This window comes from Phalaenopsis equestris, unplaced genomic scaffold (genome assembly GCF_001263595.1).
Source record: "Phalaenopsis equestris unplaced genomic scaffold, ASM126359v1 Scaffold000250, whole genome shotgun sequence".
NCBI lineage: Eukaryota > Viridiplantae > Streptophyta > Magnoliopsida > Asparagales > Orchidaceae > Phalaenopsis > Phalaenopsis equestris.
The window spans coordinates 1,351,396-1,371,694 of NW_018164692.1; the positions used below are offsets into that span (position 1 = coordinate 1,351,396).

The 20,299-nt window shown below is 34.3% G+C and overlaps 2 protein-coding genes across 2 annotated transcripts in view; both read right to left on the reverse strand.

Annotated features, from left to right (window-relative positions):
- Positions 1–1,916: 1,916 nt before the first annotated feature.
- Positions 1,917–2,758, reverse strand: LOC110024163 (histone H2B.1-like). The gene has a single exon (XM_020723969.1). The coding sequence runs from the start codon at positions 2,687–2,689 to the stop codon at positions 2,144–2,146; it is 546 nt and encodes a 181-aa protein (XP_020579628.1). The 5' UTR covers positions 2,690–2,758; the 3' UTR covers positions 1,917–2,143.
- An 11,942-nt stretch (positions 2,759–14,700) lies between these two features.
- Positions 14,701–20,299, reverse strand: part of LOC110024141 — an 8,668-nt gene continuing 3,069 nt past the window's right edge. The window contains exon 3 of the mRNA XM_020723927.1: positions 14,701–14,859. Within this exon, the coding sequence (XP_020579586.1) occupies positions 14,701–14,859 (159 nt within the window). The remainder of the gene's footprint in view (positions 14,860–20,299) is intronic.

Below are 20,299 nucleotides of genomic sequence, written 5' to 3' on the forward strand. Positions count from 1 at the left end.
TATGGCTTGGGTTATGCCAATGCTATGCAAATAAGTTTAAATCTGACTCGAAAATCATGCGATAAGTTAAAAGTAATTTTGAAAAAGTTAAGGTATTTTAAACCTAAATTTTAATTAATCTCTATTTTTATTATTTTTTAAGAGAATTTATAATTTTTGGCCTTAGAGAGCCTAGATTATATTTGTAGTGAGCTTAGACAAGCTACAAGAAAAGAACGAGTAATTGTCAAGCATACTGCACAATGTTAGAAAGAACGTGCTTGTAATAGTGTAGGTTGTTGTTACGGGGGATGAGTAATATGACTCATTTCAAATGGGTTCAGTTGCTAAGAAGCATGACTCGAGCTATGTGAGAGTCGTATACCCGAGTAGAGGTGCATCACTCACTAGGTTGGTTCAGAGGCTATGAAGCATGATATGTTGCTAGTTTCATGATGACAAACCTGCGACGCTCCAAAGTGGTGTCGTAGGAAAAGGTGGTGGTGTAATTCTTGTTAGGGAGATTTACAAACCAAGTAGGCTTGATGTGACTCACGTTGGGGAATTCCTCAGGAACAAGTAGGGTAACTCTCGTTTGAGAGAGACATTGGTAGCTCAATCTATATAAGATACTTCCATCGAACACTTGATGAGAAGACTATATTGGGGATGTACTGTAAGTAGCACCCCACTTAGTCGCAAATCAACTATACAAGCAGAGTATCATAGTCAATATGTCATGCCTCCGCCAACGAAGTAATAAGCGACATCCTTGGGGAAATCAACAGAGGGCTAGACTATAATGATGGTCTACCCATGAAAAAAAAATTTAGTTTTTAAGCTAAACTACATCTGTGAAAGGATATGCACCAAATTGATTCATGATGAGCGGTACATGCATGTAAGCCTCGCTCATATGAAACGATTGGAAGGTGCATGTTCATCCAACCCATGAGGAGTGGGTGATCTACTTCCAGACCCTGTGTAAAGTAGGTTGTCGGAAGGCATGATAGAAGAAGAGCATGGCTCCTCTCATTTTGATTATCGGCGGCACCAGGTACAGTTTGCCCTATGGGACTTCCACCTTGCCTTGATAATGACCAAAAACTACATTATAAGAAACGTAAAGCATATTTTGCACATATCACTATAATTGAATATAATTGATTTGACATGCAAAAGACAATCCGGTCTTGAAGTATCCCAATGGAGCATGAATCCGTTAGATCGCTGAAATGTCTTGACCGATCGACATGTGATTTGACACAATAGTGAAGAAAGTCGTCTGAGTCGATTGGTGTTAAACACTTGAGGTGTTCCAACCATAATGATATCGAGCTTATTCGACTCATTTACCTATTTCATGAGGTTATTCAGAGGGTGTTGAGGGGTTATAGATAGGTTATAGAGATGTTACTGGAAGGTATAACACAGATATAACCCCCAAAACTCTCTGAATAACATCCGATATACGCAGCTCTGCAAACTTCTTACGTGCTCAAATTTTTCTCCTCAAATATATCCCGTATAATTTTCAAACTATTTAAAAAGAGAAAATCAGTGATTCTTTATTAAAGTTAAATTCATCATATAACTCATGGACTAGATATTAAAGTCACAACAATAAACACATAAAACCAATAAAATATAGGACGAAATGACACCTTAACTAAACAAACAAGCCTAAGAAAAATTTAATAATAAATAAAGAATTATGAACGGCTCAAAAACAACAGAACGTAGAAACAGTGTTCAACATTCGTTCATCCACATGCAAATCATGCAGTGCTCAGATTACCAGAAGCCAACAACGTTCAAAATTATGTGTTCAAATGTGCAATATATTATGCAATCTGTACGCATAGATTCAAGAATTCAAAAGTAATAAACAAATGAAACATACAAGCAAAACAAAACACATTCATCGTAACCTGGACTTCAGCACAGCAAAGAATTGAATTATTTAACGAGAACGATGACGTCCGATGCTTTATTTCTTGAGAAAACCTGATTCTCAATTAGAATCCAAGAAAATCCATCATACTTTCCTACTAATTACATTCCTAAAAAGAAAGCTAGATCAATCAATTAAAGGAATTCAAACTTAGCCCTAACCTTAACAGACCAACAAAAAAAAGAGCGAAGAGAGATAGAAGAACCGAGTCTATGAACTTGTGAATTTGGAAACTGCCTTGGTGCCTTCAGAAACAGCATGCTTAGCAATCTCCCCGGGCAAAACAAGTCGAACAGAGGTCTGGATCTCCCTGGACGTAATGGTCGGCTTCTTGTTATAGCGAGAGAGGCGAGATGCCTCCTGAGCGATCTTCTCAAATACATCATTGACGAATGAATCCATTATGCTCATCGCCTTGGTGGATATGCCAATGTCGGGGTGGACCTGCTTCAAGACCTTGAAGATGTAGGTCTTGTAAGACTCGGTTCCCTTCTTGGCCTTCTTCTTCTTCTTCGTTCCGCTGGAAGACGCGCCGTCTTTTGATACTGGAAGCCGTTTCTCCGCCGGCAGTTTCTTGCCCGCGGGAGCTCGCTCCGCCGCTTCACCCTTCTCGATTTCTTCCGTTGGCTTCTCCGCGGCTGGTTTCTTCTCCGCGGCCGGCTTCTTCTCAGCGGCGGCCTTCTTCTCAGCGGCCGGCTTCTTCTCAGCGGCCGCCTTCTTCGCTATTGCAACCTTCTTCTCGGCCTTCGGTGCCATTGAATCGAACGATCACAACACAGAGACGAGGGAATGGATTTGGTTGGTGGAGTGGATTTTGAAGGAAAAATACTTATATAGGAAGGCGGGGAGAATTATCATTGGGTGGCGCGATTTGATCCGGATATGTACGCTGCCACTTTTTAGACCGTTGATTTTATCTTGTGGACAGTCGTGATGGAACTTGTATGATTCGGTCCATGAAACTTATCGCCGAAGCCTCTTTTTAGCCGTCAGTTTCTTGGAATAGTCGGAAAATTTAAGCTTTGTCACAACAGAAATAATATTTTTAAAAATATATATATATTTTTATGCGTAGATAAAATATCATAAATATATGAAAACATAAGATTTAGATATTAGTTATATAAATATATATGCATTTAAATGGAACGGCAATAACAAATTTGTTATTTTCAATTTGTAAAACAATAAATTGTTGTAAGTATAAATTTGTAATTATAAAGTTGTTATGAAGGAAATGCGTTCTTGTTTTGTAAGCTCATCGTGAGGTTAAGCTCTTTAACAATTCCTATAGTACAAATAGGGGGAGCAATGATTGCTATCATTCTCTGTTGAGATAGAACTATCATTCTCTGTTGAGATAGAACTACTCCTAAAAGGGTTGTTTAGCTGTGACATGAATTTACGTTAAATAAGATTTATCAAATCTAATAAATTCGATAGATGAATCTCGTCAGTGACGGCAGAATAAATCATAATCCACCTCTTAATCAGATTTATTGACTCGAGATTTACATTGCAAAAGAGGCTGAACGTGCGATTTAGACGGAAAAAGGTTTCATTTAACGGAGCATTAGTTTTACTTTGTTTTATTTTTTTTTTATGTTTGAATGTATTAAATTTGGGTTAAATTCATGACTAAGTTCTATTAAAAGTGCTAGCAAAGAACCCCTTAAGAGAGAGAAGTGGGATCACTCAAAGCAAAAATTATGTAAAACTTAAGGAGCTTTTACATACATAATAAATACCACCCAATTCATATGATGTATTTACATATCAACAACTACAACTTTTTTTTTTTTTTTACATTTATACCACAAAAATTTTTCATATCACATAAAAAATTTTACCCTTTTTTTTTTTACTTGTAAAAAGTGATCTTTTTTTTCATGTATTGGTAAGGTGGTATAAATATAAAAACTTAAGTTTAGATCTTAGATATATAAATACACAAAAATAAATAGTAAGTATGTAAATCTTTCAAAACTTAATTCCTTTAGATGGGTTTCACCTACGCGCTAAGTGATTGAAGTCCTGCTTGGTCCTGGATGACGCTCTACTCGTCGTAAAATAGATGATGAAGTCACACACTCCATGCTCCTCCAATATAGGGAAGAAGCTCTGCTAGTCGGAGAGGATGATGAGGACGTTGGAGTTTGGTCTTCCCCAAGGTAGGATGAAGCTCTCCTTCCACAAGGAGAGAATGTCTCGCCTTCAAGCGGCTTCTCCTCCAAGGAATCCCCTTGCTTACACTCTCTTTCCATTAGATGTTAACTTAGTCGAGTATCTCCAGCTATACAGCCTAGGACATGTCTTATGTCCTGTATGGATTACCATTGACTTTTTTCACTACCATTGAGCATGTGACTATGCAACTTAAAAAAAGTCAAATATTCTTAGCAACAATCCAAAAGTTAGACAATTACATCTCAGAAGAAAATGCAAAAGCAACCTCAGAAGCAATATTAAAATTTGTAATGTATCAAGTAAGAGAAAGATATACAGATAATACACCATCACCGTGTACAAATGTCACATCATTAGATTGAAATACTACAAAACTAACACACACCAATACAAAGGCTACAACAAGTCGGCTCATCTTCAAACTGTGACGGCATCGTCTTCTCAAAATTTTAGTAGTTTTGTTGATCTTCAAGGGGACGAGATTCTCCAGATATCACCACTACAAGCACAAGAGAATGTCCCCTAGAAAGTGAGACAGCAACACGGGAATCTCCCCTAAAATGTTTGACAGTCGCACGGGGGTCTCTTTTAGAATACAAAGTGCGTGGTGGTAAACTAAAGTAAGTCTCTTTCAGAATACTGGGCGGAGCAGATTTCCTAAGATATTAACATCACACCAAAACAGAAATCTCCTTCGAAATGTAGGGCGAATTTCACCAAATCAGCATCACAACAACACGAGAATCTCCTCTGGAATGTGTGACGGGAAAACATTAGCTTTTCACCGTCTCCTCCAGAGTGCAGAACAAGGTTCCCTGCATGTCAACATCTTCGCAATTTGAAAGAAGACTACGAAAGAATATCCCAGAGATCCTACTGAGCAGGGTCGGGGATAACCTTTAGGACAACTTTCTGCTACTTCTTTGCAAAAGTAGGTTGAAAAAAAGAGATCATAGATCATCTGCTGGGCAGGGATTGTGACAACCTTTTTCTAGCTCGTCATTTTTCTCATGAGAAATCCCAAATCACCTGTTAAGCAAGGATGAGGACTTCACCTCCTTCCTCTTCTCCTTGGCTTATTTATAGACAGGAGAAATAATGAATTTATTTTGTGGAAATCTAAATTAAGAAAAAAAAATCCTTTTAAAAAAATGGTTGAAGAAGGAAAAAAATCCCTCATATTTTTCTTCTTAATTATCTCGATTCAAATATGCTTTATTTTCTTCCCAAATCAACCTTTGATATATATATACACACACACACACACACACACACACACATATATATATATATATACATACATACATATTTAATCCATGCTAAATATATATATTCCGATTTTACCACAACCATGATATTTACACAATTAACCAACAATTATGTTTACTATTATTAAAGCCCACGCGCATTATAATTAAAGCTGACTTCTAACAATTCTGTTTCCTGATATATATATACAAGCATTTCTTCAAGAACATAAATTCTATTTACAAGCAAAGACATGAGGCCGTCCAAGGATTCTATCAAAACCCCCTCTAATGAGCGGCTAACATTTTATGCAATTTAGAACATCTATAAAGAAAGATCTCATGTGACCCCGATGTGGGTCCACAAATCAAGAGAAATCTCAACATTTCCCAAAATAAATACAGCAAAATTTTCAAATTTCTTAAACAAAAGCCACGCTAACTTTATATTTCCTCAAAATGAAGTTTACAAGTAAATTTTCAAACTCCCCATCAAGTCAGAGCTATGCAAACTTCACACTTCCTAAAAGGTGAAACACATGAATTTCAAATTTTCATAAACAGATATATTGAAACCTCACATTTTCAAATACCTGCTTTGGGAAAAAAAAAATTCATCCAAAATCCAAAATTCCATCCAAACCAGCACTTAATCGAGCCTAAAACAATGTTTTTCATATCAATCAAAAACATTTTTTTTAAAAGGCAAAACAACATTTCAAAACTTCTAGTTCGGCATTTTAAAGCTCAAAGACAACGTTTAATCAGCCCAATATGAGAAATCATTGTTTAAATCCCTTTCAAAACATCTCAATACATCCATCAATTACTCGTTGCAAGGCTTCATTTTGTAAAGAGAAAAGAAACGAAATAGCCCAAAAATGGTCGAAGAGGTATGAAGTTCTTTGCAAGCTAGGCTAACAGAATGAAAAGGAGGAAGGGAGGATTCTTACCTTATGATGAGCAAAAGGATTAAACACAGGGATCCCCAAACCAGAAAGAGAGCTCCAAGAACACCACAACAAATGCACACAACCAGAGAATATCCGAAAACAAGCACAAAATTTCAACAACCTCGAACCCTCCCTTTAGAGGGGTTTTAATAGCCAAGGTAGGGGAAGAGATTAACTTCGACTTACCTGGGGGATGAGCCGAAGCCGAGGGGGACGGGCAAGTGGCGGCAAGAGCTGCAGAGAGAAGTGGCGAGCAGAAGGCAGCAGGAGGGGCGGGAGGGAGGAAGCTTTAGCCAGGGGAAGTGGAGATTCGACCTGGGCCATAGTGGGGGAACCTGGGGGCGAATCTTCGCAGAAGATGAGGTGCGGCCGAAGGAAGGGAGCTTGGCTGGGTTCGCGAACGGGAAGAAGGGGGGGTTGCGTGAGTGAACGGATTTAGGGATTTAGGAATTTTTCTCTTTTTCTTTTAAATGTTTAATATTTAAAATTTCACAATTCACGCGTTATCGCTTGTGCATGAAACCATTTTAAAATTGGTATTCTCCTTAGCTAAAATTGACATTTCAGACGCGCTTGTGCGTTCTATTTCATCATATGAAATTATTAGGTCAACTTCATCGACAATTAGGTCAAAAATGTGTCAACTTTACTTTTCTTCAAAAATTGGGTTTGTGATCTATCGTTTCGAAAATTGATTTAGATTTGATTAATTATGAAACCTTTATAGGTGTAGGTAATGTGAATTGTGATATTTATGTGTATCAATTGTCCGAAATATGATATTTGTGTGCATGAATGTACAAAAGTCATAATGGGTTTCCTGAGGCATTTAAAGTCTATGGGAACTATTTTTGGGCCTCCACATGCTGGTCCTTAGCCCTTGCAACTAAGAGTTGAGTGAATGGGACCACTCATTTGAAGCCTCGTAAAAGAGCTAGGAGATTGTTTGAGTTTCTAAAAGAGTGGACCATCAGTAGTCCTCTAGGATAGCCAATAGAAAAGTCCTAAGGTTAGATCCTAGGTTCTAGGATAAAAAATCAAAATCTCATCGAAAATAAGGTCAACAAGACTTATGATCTGCTTTGTAATCTGACTCTCAATCATGATCATCCATTCCTTAAATGTAGTAAAATATTGTTCTTCTGCTTTAAGAAAAACACCCAAACTTTTCTTGAGAAATCATTAATGAACATCAACATATATTTGGGGTCACTTTTAGATGTTATTATAGATAGTCCCAAAAGGTCAAAGTGTGCATAGTCTAATATTTCATTAGTATTGTGAATATTAATATCGAGCTTAACTATTTTCTATTTTTTAAATGCATGATGCTCACAAAACTTCAATTTAGTAATGCTTTGATCATTTATAAGTCCCCCTTCTACTTATTTCATCAATCTTATTCTCACTCATCTTCTTAAAACGCATATGCCAAAGTCTAGTTGCTTCATCTTCTAACATGGATAAGGTAGTAATTGTTATATTATCTCTCACAACAGAGCCTTGTAAGATATATAGTTTGAGATCATTCTTTTATCCCTTCATCTTAATAAGAGACCCTCTACCAACCTTCAAAACTCTACCTTTACCAAAATATTTATGCCCTTCAGTATCAAGTGCAATTAAAGCGATTATATATATTTTCATCCATATTTTACATCTCCAAGTGTTAATGTCACCAACAAACATCTTGATTCTAACAGTCCCGACACTTATTGTCTTTTAATGAGCATTATTACCCGTTAATATATTACTTTCTTACATTGTTTCGTATATTGAAAACTAATCTCTATTGGGACACATTTGAATCGTATAAGTTGAATTGAAAACAAAAGCATGACAAGGTTCTCCATCGGAGACAACCAGGAGTTCACAATCATTAATAGCTTCTTCAAAAATAAGTGTTTGTCGTTCTGATTTGAAGTTATTTTTTTATTTTTATTCTACAATTTGTAACATTCAGATTAAATGTGCCCCTTTTTCTTAAAGTAATTGCATATATTATTTGAATTTTTAGATTGAATCTACTTTTTTTTATCAACACTAGAACTGCTCTCTTTAGTTCTACTTTGAATGACAAGGCTTTCTCCTTGAGCAAGAGGTCCATGCACAAGCTACTTCATCTTCTTCTTAGAAAATAGAGCAAAATATACTTCATTTAAAGTAAGTGTCTCTCGACCATATAAGATGATATCTATAAACGGTGTACACAAGAAGGCAGTGTGCACAATAAAATTAAGGTCAAATTTTATTTGTCATAGTTAACTTCGATGGCTTCCAAATCATATATGATTTCCTTAAAGACAGTTAACTGATCTATAACAGATGCGCTTTCTGTCGTTCAATGAGACTGCAAATGTTGCTTCTAGTGCAACTTTTTGGCCAGTCTTTACATTGTGAACAATTGCTCTAATTTGAGCAACAATACAGCAGCAGTCTTCTTCTTCAAAACGTAATATAGAATATGATTTGATAGATGAAGATAAATTTGAGAAAGAGTCTTTTGATCTTTACATTGCTTCTCCTCTAGCATCTATGATTATGACATCTTTTTTGAACTCAAGTAGCACATTGTCTAGATCCATCTATGCTAAGATTGCTAGCATCTTAACTTGCCTACTAGAAAATCTAGTATTGCAATCTAAAAGAGGGATGTCGCACTTTATTGTTGCCATCGTCGAAATCAAAACTAGCTCGGATATCACCTGTTAGAACTTTATATTTAATCTATGTAATAAATAATAAAAGAAACCAAAGAAAGAATACTGAAATTTTACATGAAACATCCAAGATGGAAAAAAATAACAGACAGGGGAAGAGAATTCACTATAACAAATAAGCGATTACAAGTGGAGATTATTTTGCACAAAATAAAAGAAGGATATTTATAAATTCAACGATTCCCTTTTAAAAAATAAATTAAAAAGAGCCAACAAAACAATAATACAGTGATTGCAATCTAAATGTTATTATAAGTTTGATATAATGATCGAAACTTTGAATCTGTGCGCTCACTGTTTCCTTCTAGAACCTCAATCCACTTGATCATAATTTTCTTATGAGACGATAAATGAGACCCGCAAGATTCGATTCACAAATTTAGCTCATTCCAAATTTTGATATATAATTAATGTTGAATAAAATAATATTTAGTCCTATCTTTATTTAAATTGGAATTGAATTTGCTAAACAAGCATACCTAATACTTATATAAATTGGAATTAAATCATTTCAGAATTAGTCAATAATAGTGTAATCCATTCAATATTCTAACTTATGTTTTTTTTTTTTTCTCTGGAAGAAATTTAATTGAAAAATTTACATACACAGCACTCAAATCTTATGAAGTTACGTAAATTTCAATTTTTACATGCAAACCTCTCTACTTATGCATGAACTGGTGTATGTCAAATTTTAAATATTAAGATGGTAGTATGTTTTAAGTGATAGGTAAGATTTGAGTGGTATAAGGGTAAAATATAAAGTTTAGGTATTAGATATGTATTTTATACTGATTTGTCCTTGAATCACACCAAATAGGTAATGCGTTCGGAAGGGAGAGAACAAAGTACGTAAGAGAGAGAGAGAGAGAGAGAGAGAGAGAGAGAGAGAGAGAGAGAGTTTTTCTTGCTCCCAACAAACGAAAAATTGAGGGGTCCTAGTTTACATTCAAAACCTTCTATTAATTGGGAATATTCTTCATAAATGATATACTTAGGCATATATCATTTCTAGACCTCTTAACAGACATGGCTTGTCTTGCTGGCCATTTCCCCAATAAAATTGGGGCCTTTGATTGATCTTCTAACTTACTAGTTTTAGGAATGGGGGATGCCTCCAATAATTCTCGTACTCGGCTCTCCGTCTTTGGTCTTCCATACTCAGCTCATGGGTGTTCGACCCATGAATAGTTGGCAAACTTTTGTCCAATCTTCTAATGTTCCGAGTTAACCTTTTTGTTGTCTGCCCTGCCTTTGGAATCGCCTATCCGACTAGTTTGCATTGGAGGATGCAGCGAGAGCTATTCGGTCCTCACTGATCTAAGTAGCAACTTGTCCTTTATATATATATATATATATATATTAAAAGAATGGTCGTAGGCTATTATACGAGCTCCCAGCTATCCTCATATATTTAATTATTCTAGAACCGCCCTCACTACTAATAAACTGGTCAAAGGGGGATTTGAACTCGTGACCTGAAGGGACTTACGACCTTCAAAGAGGCTGTTCTACCAACAGTCCACGGCTTCCGGCACAACCACTTGTACGTTATATAAATACATAGAAATTCGGTGGTATGTATGTACATGCCCTCAGTTTAATATCTAACCATCTTTAGAAGAATGTAAATAACATTACTAAAATAAATACATGCAACAAAAAAGAGCTTATATAAGGCAATTACTAATGCAAGAACAATATCATAATTAATTCAAGTCAAACTCAAAGAATACATGAAGAAAAATGAAGAACAGCAATCAAATTCCTCATAGTTTATAACGGAGCAAATAAATTAAAACAACAACAACAACAACAAAAAAATAGAAAAGGTTTACATTTTGCTCACAACTTTGTTCCAATGAAAACATTTCATAAAAATTAAATACATAAAAAATTATCACAAAACATATTGCGCAGCTTCAATTCTGTTCTCTCTCAAATCTCCCCTCTCCCCCTCCATCCTTCGCGAATCATAAGTCCTTCATCCAAAAAATAAATGTAAATAAAAAATTAGATTTTAATATAAATATGCAAGCTTTTTTATGACTATTAATTAGCAAAATAAGCACTCACCATAAACGAGATTAAGAGGACAGAATTAAACGCCCAGAGGCTGTTTAATCCTAACCAAAGCACTTGAAAGAACAGAAAACCTTTCTGATTCCAGAGAAATGAGAACATTTCCTGGCCATGCATTCATATTGGGCCCGCTCATCAGCAGCGAAATCCTCATCAGTGACCGCCGTTACTGCAATTACGACGGTCATGATAAGCGCGCAGAGGATGATTGATTTGAAGTACTTGGCCGCCTCCATTTTTCTTCTTCCTTTTAACCGACTCTTGTCTTTCGCTTATGCGAATGAAGGGAGGAATTTATAGTGATGGGTTGTTGTTATTTTTAGGGTTTTGGATGAGCGGCGCAGGTTTTGTTTTTTGGTTTTTTTTTTTAAGGGCATATTTTGTTTTTCTTAAAATGGGAGGTTGTAGGGTTTGTATCGTTGGTTGACTACTCTTCAAATTTAGTAATTTGTTTTGAAAATCTTGGTACCATGAAGGAAAAAAAAAAGTGTTGTTTTATTTAGATTTTGAGAATTTTAGGCATGCGGTTGTTGGTTTCGTATGGTGTGGCGGTTAATTTTTATTGGTTAATGATGCTGAGATTATTGAAAGTCTTTGTATAATCAGTCGTATGTCTCGAACTAAACTAACTTCTTTATTAGCTTAGCTTGGTTAGATCAAATACTTAGAAAGCTCGAATTAATGTGTTTGGTCCATACCTAAGATTTAAATCATTGAATTGAGTTCAATCCATACCTAAGATTTAAATCATTGAATCGAGTTCATTGATGGCATGCCGATCAAATCGACACCCAAATAACGCCATGTAGCCAAACCCATACTTATTAATGTAGTCCAATCATATTTGATAATTGGCCATGTAATAAACGTGGGTGATGAATATCACAAGTTTCAATATAAGTGCAAAGGATCGAGAAACATCGTGAACATTATTCCTAATTAAGAAAAATGCATCAACAGTGTTTAAGGTAATAAGACAAACCTTTTAGGGGAGGTTAAAATTGAAATCCTATAAGAGAAATTATGGCAGTATTTCTTGAATGAATTATACACTAATTAATGAGATAACAAATACAATATTCTTTCATAAATAAATTATAGGGTGGAATTGTTATTTTCATTAGAGGATATGTTCATACCTTTGTAAAGTCATGTCCTAAGTCTAATCATGATCCAATATGATAGTGAAGATCTCTAGGTTTGGTCTATTACATGATCCAATATAATTTAGCCTTTCATTTTGCTCTCGCACCTCCTGAGCCCATAAGTAAATTTAGTTGCTCTGAGCTAGTCTATATAAGTGAAGATAACAAGCTTGATTTGTGTTTTAATAGAAATTAACCACAATAAGTTGTTGCAAGTTGCTCGAAGGTATACTAAGAGGGGTTCATATAGTTAGTTACAAATATATTTCTTCATGTAAGAGTCAATTGTTAGCAATATTAATACTTATTATGAGATCTAACATAATATTTGGTTCTTAAGAGTGATTTCATCTCAATCTAAGTTTATCATATTCTTAAACTCTTTGTAAAATATATTGGTTTTGTTGATTTTAGCATTTTTTGTCAGAATTTAGATTAAACTAGGAGCCTATGATTATTCAAATGTTAGCTTAGTTTGGAAACTTTGTTTGAATTTTGGCCTAAGCCAACAAAGTTCAACTTGGAGATGATCAAATACTACCATTGTATATATTGCATTGTTTTGAATATGTCAAACCTAATACATTGTTGACCTTAACAAGATAAATCATACCAATTATGAAGGTTGGTTTATTTGTCATTTTTAGCTAGATAAGGGCCCTAAAATTATGCAAGTGTTAGTGTTGCTTGTATCAAAACACAAATACTAATGAATGGTGAATGCAAATAATCAATGACCAACTTGTCTGTTATTATCGTTGCCCATCTTTTTCAGTAAAAGTATGAAGAGATCATGATTTTCTCGTATCAAACAATAATGAAAATATTTTATGGCTTATTTTTCATTAGCACAACTATATGTGAAGAGGGAGTAAGGCTACATGGGTTTCCTAAAATTTATTGTGTCGGGTAGCAAAATCATGCTTACTGCAGTTTATGAGGGGCTATAGAAGAAGGATTGAGTATTACATTGAATTTCAATCTAACAGTTCACATATATGTTCCATGCATCGTCGTTATATCATTTGAGATCATTGATAAAGCTAAAATGTTTGCTTTTAAGTTGAGACTTCTGCAAAATCTGAGGGTATCCATAATATGTTCCATGCATCGTCATTAAGGTGTTGAATTATAAATATAATAAAAGTAATAACAATAGTAAATACTAAGGTGAAAACTAATCTTATATAAATAGATGAATTTATACATATGATTGCTTCTTGGGCGAGCATATTAGAGAGAAAAACAAACTCCAGTGTTGGAAGTCTTATGAAGGCACAAAACTAACAAATAATCTCCATGATAAAAAAAGAGTTCAAGATAAAGTAGCTTTACAAAGAACTATTTTTTACATATGTTGACTTCAATACAAATGGATTGAAAAGTAATGGATGATCTATTTCAATGATGGGAAGATTATAATTCCAATAAGTGCAATAACCTGATTGATACATTAATTGATACATGTCTTTTTAATACAATGAGTGCTATTATAATTTGTATTTATATATCTACTTGTTTATTCATGTGATGCCTTTGTTTAGTACCATAATATTTTTCAAATAACATTGCTCGGTGCATTATTGCACATATGAACATGGATTAGATAAATGATAATATTTGTTAAAATTGTAAGAATCAATGAAAGGTGAATAATGCAATTTATATTAACCTTTACTATCAACCTTTTAAAGTCATTTAAATTTTGCTTTATGAAAAACATTTTGCAATGTGTTATGCATCAAGTAAAACCTTTATGTTTTTTTATAGACTTTTTTGACACCCTTTATTAGAACAAGCATTTCTTGCTCACTAGACTTTTGTTTTTCATATACTTTTTTTTCTTTTTTTTTCTTTTTTTTCTTTTTTTTTTCTAGAATTCCTTCTTATATGGAGCTTATATTGTTTAAAAAGAGAAATCAAAATTGGATTGAGAACTAAAGAGGCAACAAATGAGAACATATGTCATAACAATTGATTTAAGAGCATGTGTAATTATGAAATTCCTTCACTATGTAAGATAGGTTATCATCCCGTTATCTAATAATCTATTGATTTTATTTCATATGCGTTATGTCTTTTTTTTCATATGGGTTTCAATGATAAATTTATAATTTATTAGCATTTAATAATGTAAGTTTTGGTACATTTTAGCTTTTGCATTCTTGCTTATTTTTATGTCATTTTGAATGACAGTCATGCTAAACCCCAAACCAGATGACAAGACAGGAAAATGAAGCAGCGAAGGCGCTAGAGGCGTCACTCTACCAAGAGCACAGCGCGGCACGCACAAAGACAAGGCTCGCGCGACAGGGATGAGATCCCAGCGAACTCTGTTCATTCTTTGGCTTAGTCCTTCTATTTGAAAAGAAACAATAACAAAGTTCAACGCTGTTTGGTTGCGCCTTTCTTCCTTCTGATCTAGTCAAACTTCTAATTCAGTGAATGCGGAAGTTCCATCGCTACTTTTCTACGCAACCTTGGCCTCGAGTTTCCATTAGGAACACTTTCATCCGACTTGACTACGCCATTTGTGGCTGCTACTGAAGTGGCAACTAGATTGCCTAGTGATAGTGAAATGCTAGTGAAATGCTAGATCGATTTCAGCTAGATAGATCAAGCTTCAAAGTAGGAGCTCCCATGGGAGTTGGAGGTGCGGGATAGATCTCGTTCACTCTTGAGTTGAAATGTATGCTCGCTTGCAGCAATCTTGCGCAGTGGATTGTTAGCCAGTAGTTTTTTCTTTGCTACACACCTTTACTCTTTTAGAGAATGGAAGCCTTAAGCCTGACTACTTTCTTTCAAGACATGATTGAAGGCAAGGCTAATGCCCTGACTCCTATAGACCTAATCCTAATGCAGTAGCTATGCTATCCGTTCTTACCTTAAATGAAGTGAAGTTAGCAACAAACTTTCGAATCTACTGAATTGAAGATAGGTCGGCTGGATAAGTTCTCCAAGGCCCCAGAGTTACCAGCTAAGTATCTGATGAGAGGAGTCTCTTTCATGGTTTTGAATGAGAAACCAGTGGTTGAAAGCTGGAAATAATAAGAAAGATCGGATTCGTCTTTTACCGCGAAACGTACTGACTCATTTGTGAAAGTTTCTCAAACTCAAACAATAAGAAGAAAAGAGATCCTATATGAAATGATCGTTGTATAGAGAATAGACAATCTTTTCACTAAACAGGGGCGGTGAAAAGAAAAGGCGAGAGTTTGATTTTTCAAAAGAAAAGGAATCGGTTAGGGTTAGAATTTGTTTGGAAGTAATACCTATTGAGTAAAATACATAATACATGTTTCCTTACAATTTTGTCTTTTTGTGGATTCTATTATACTTATCTTTGATGTTGCATCATATGATATATATGCTTTCATGTTATTTATACAACCATTATACATCCATAATCATGAGTTGGTTATTAATTCATGTTGTTCATCTGATTGTAGGATATATATTCTACATGATATAAATGATGCTTGACGCATATATATAATCAAGGGCTTACTTAAAATGAATACATAATGGAATTTTGATTATAGCTCTACATAGGTGTGGCCTTGCCACATAAATGATAGCATAATGATGGAAGCAAGTAAAGAATGTGGTTTGAGTAAGCATATACTTATGTTCGATGTCAGTTGTGATGGCCTTATTATGAGTGGGGAAGCCCCTTGGGTGAATTAGATGTAAGAATTTAAAATTAATAAATGATTAATGAACAAAAAATATGACCAATTTTTATTTTCATATTATAACAAAAATGCTTAATATGATTTTGAGGTATTAATTCAAACTAAATCATCTCTTTACATGATCTAAGTGATAGACATGTTTAATCTATGTTACTAATATGCGGAGCCAAACATGAAATTCCATATAACATTGATCTGTCATGATTTATACACTGAAAATATAATATTATGATTGATATATATTCATACATGCATTGATTTTGATGGATTATTATCCATAATTCATGCATGTACATTGCATTATGTAGTTTATTTACTTCATTAATTATTATGTCAAGCCTAATTATTTACAAACATTTATACTTATTCCCTTTATATGAAATATAATACATAACATGTAATCACTTTATCTTCACTCTATTGTGAAAATTGTGGTATTAGTTTTTAGGAAAGTTAAGGAGGCTAAAACATAGAGAATGATTGGGTAAAATATACTACTTTGATCGTACATATTTCTCATTTATAATTATGCACCTCCACTTTTTGATGTTGTACATGATCAAATGATCATGACTATTGCATGGGATTCCTTTCAATGTAAATAATATATTCACAGAATGCAACTTTAAGTTTATTTTACTCAATAAGTATTGTTATATGATAGATCAGTGGCTTATGTTTGTGTACAAAAGCAATTGAAATTACATCAAATATAAATTGGATGTTTGAGGTGTGCTTTTTATGAATGACATGAACTTATTAATATCAAAATATTAAATTGTAGAACTTTTTTTCTCTACCTCCAATTCATTGAGGTTTAATGCATTTTAGGGTTTGCTTTGAGCTAAGCATTTTAATCTATGTCATAACTGCTTATTATAATGATTCCATTATCAACCACATAACCTTAATTATAATCATAACCATAGAAATTGCAGTGTGACCATCATTCACAAAGCTTACATCACAATCATCCATAATTGCCACATGTAAGATATGAGATTATTAAGATTCTAATTTTATAGAATAATTTTTTGTCATGTAATTATGTTAACAATCTTATAAGCTATTAAACCCTATAATGTTCACCAAAATTAGATTTTTCAAGTTTTTAGAATTCATTAAATTATTAAGCCCTCTTTTCAGCCTTCTCTTTATGTTAAAATACTAGCAAATGTATACTATTAAGTTTAATCTCACAACGATGCACATTGAGATTTTGGATAATTATATGAGATTTAATTGTGCATTAGTTTTTTTAAAAAATGAATTATAGAAGCTTGAAACGATTATAACTACCTGGAGTAAAACAATTTGATGCTAATATTTAAAATTGAGATGTTGAAAAGTGTCTTAACAATATAGCAGTCAACATATGGCCTATCAATGAAGCTAAAAGAGAGACTATTGGAACATAAAAGAAAAAAAAATCACCTATTCTAAAAAATTAAATTAAATTTATGTCAAATAAATATATTATGAAAATAATTTATTTAAAATAATTAATTAAAAAAATCTTAGAGAATAGAGAAACATCATAATTACTTCTCATTGCTTCTTAAAAAAAAAAAAAAAAAAAAAAAAAAAAGGAGAGAGAACACATGCTTATATTTCAAGAGACTTGATTTGATGAGCATTAAGCAAATTCCAAGTGTAAAGACATGTTAAATTTTTAAAGCTATGCATAATACACAACAACTTAGTATTAGAAGTAGCTGTAGAGTAATAAAAAGATTTAATTGCATTCTAATTATTATCTAATATCATTAAGCTCATAGTTCTTACATTGGTTAAACAGAGATGCTGATAAATGACCAGCAAAGTGAGGCATCTTAATCAATGTTATACATATATTTATAATAATAGAGAAATTGGAGGATGTAGGTTATGCAATTAGTGCAATACAAATAGAGCATATGAAATTATAATTAATGTGATAATAATAAAAATATTAATTAATTAATATTATTAGAATAAAATAATGATACCTAAGTATGGTATCTTTGAATCGATTACATTAATAACGAAAATCTTGAGTACGATTCACAAGCATTAGAATTAAGTGATTGAATATAGATGTACGCTGTGCGCAACTGGTAGCTTGTTGGTTGGCAGTTTCGGCGTAAGTCCCCTAGGTCCAGGGTTCGATTCCACCAGGCTCAAATTAGTACATATGGGGTGGACATACACATGTTGTCGTCCATCTTTTAAAAAAAAAGTGGACGTCGAAAATATTATGCGGAAAAAAAATAATACCATGATAAATTATATATAAAATTTAAAATTATGAATAATCTAATTATATTATATAAATTTAAGCATTATATAGCAAAAAGTCACATCAGCATGGTTTAACACCATATGAATAAGGATGTTAAAACCGATTGGTGTTAAAATTATGAAAAATATATTAATCAAAGATTATATTAGAGGAATGAGAGACCCCAGAAAAAAAAAATGTTTAAAATTAACAGTTTACGGAATATAAAATTAAAATCTCATTATTTTCTTGTTAAAAAAAAATGATGTTACATAAATATGATACAAAAAAGTGGGTAATTGTCGCGTGTCCGAGAATTTACGAAAGAGAAAAAGTAATGGGGTCTAACTCAATTGAAATGATTCAACTATTCAAATGTATTTTACAAGAATGTGTACGTCCTTAAACAGCATAAAATAATATTATAAGAATATGAGAAAATATTGGAGAAGTGATGACCACACGATTGCGATGATGGAAGGTCAACACCATGAGTTGTGTGATGGCAATGTGGATTTATTGGCACTGATGATGATGACCGCTAGACAACAGTGATCTAACAACATTAATAGAGATGTCGAGGTGACGATGACATGACAATAGTGATTTGATAATGGAGACCTAATCGTGGCAATATCATCACTCGGACACCCGTGGTATGAAAACAACTACCATAACAACTAAGCATTGGTGATGGCAACAACATTGTTAGTCATATAACCATGTTCTAGTGGTTGGTAGGTGAATGTGGCATGAGGATAGTGGGGGCCGAGAGATAGTTTCCCGAAGAAGACAATAGTGGTCTGATGATGGTAGTGACAACTGTAGTGTTGATGGCGTGATAGTGCTGCAACAACGAAGAATGTGGCCTTGCATTGGTGTCAGCCATGTGGCAGTGGTTCTATTGCTTGCTTACCTGAAAAAGGGAGATCCTGCATGGTGACAAAGATGGCCGACAGATAATGATTTGGTGACATCGATAATGGACAACAATAGCAAAGTCGATCAGGCTCTTGTGATCTGGAATATCATTAACTTGGAGATGAAGATCTTATAATGATGGTAGTTTTTCGGTAATGGTGGTCTGAATATAGCATTCAGATGGTGGCTTAACATCAATTGGTTGATGGTGGTCTTATAGCGACGATAGCTTGATGATGGTGGTCCGGCTTGGTGGTGGTGGTCTGGTGATGGTGACTTGTGGCTCAATGTCTGTCAAGAGTCGGTGGCAAGAATAGTCTGACAAAGTTGCTTTAGTACATAGGGGATGATCCAATGATGGTGGCTCAACAAAGGTGGCAATGGATTGGTGCTGTTAGGTGTTTGAGGTTTGGTGGCAATGACAACCCAATGATGAAGGTCCAACATGACGATGATGACCCATTGTTGGTGGTTAAGTGATGACGGCCTAACTGTGGCAAAAGTAGTTCGATGGTGATGAAAGTGGTGGCTCGACGTCAATTGGGTGTTGGTGGTCCAAGATGACGGAAAACTGCGGAGAGATAACCAGTGTAATGAAAAAACCCCCAAAATGAATATTATAACATAACATTGCATGATACCAGTCGGGATCTATCGATGGGAGCAACTGAGAGAGAGATGAGAAACATAAAAGAGAGAAGTGACCTAGGGTAACAACGGTCGAGCGAGGGAGGAGACAGATAGAAGGGCACGAGAAGAAAAAAAACCCTCGAACGCGGATTGAAGACGATGGTCGCGGGGTCGATCCCGTGGGTCGCGTCTATTAAAAGATGCCAAACTCCGTTTTCAAATATGTGATACAAACACACAGAATAAACAATGGAGCAGTGTTTTGAAAACGCCAAATGTGATTATAAGCGATGCCGAACAGAGCCTTAATTTAATCATCCTTAATTTAATCATCAAGAATTTTGCTTCTAATTTATAAAATTTTAAAGCTCTAGTGACTGTTTTTTTTGGGCACGTGAGTTAAATCAATTTATAAATGGTTTAAAATGTCTTTTGCAGGTCTCCAGCCGTGTCTCACAATTTATAAATGGTTTAAAGGGTCTGTTTGGCGCAGCTGCAGATTGTCAGCTTTTCAGCTGCAGGCGCG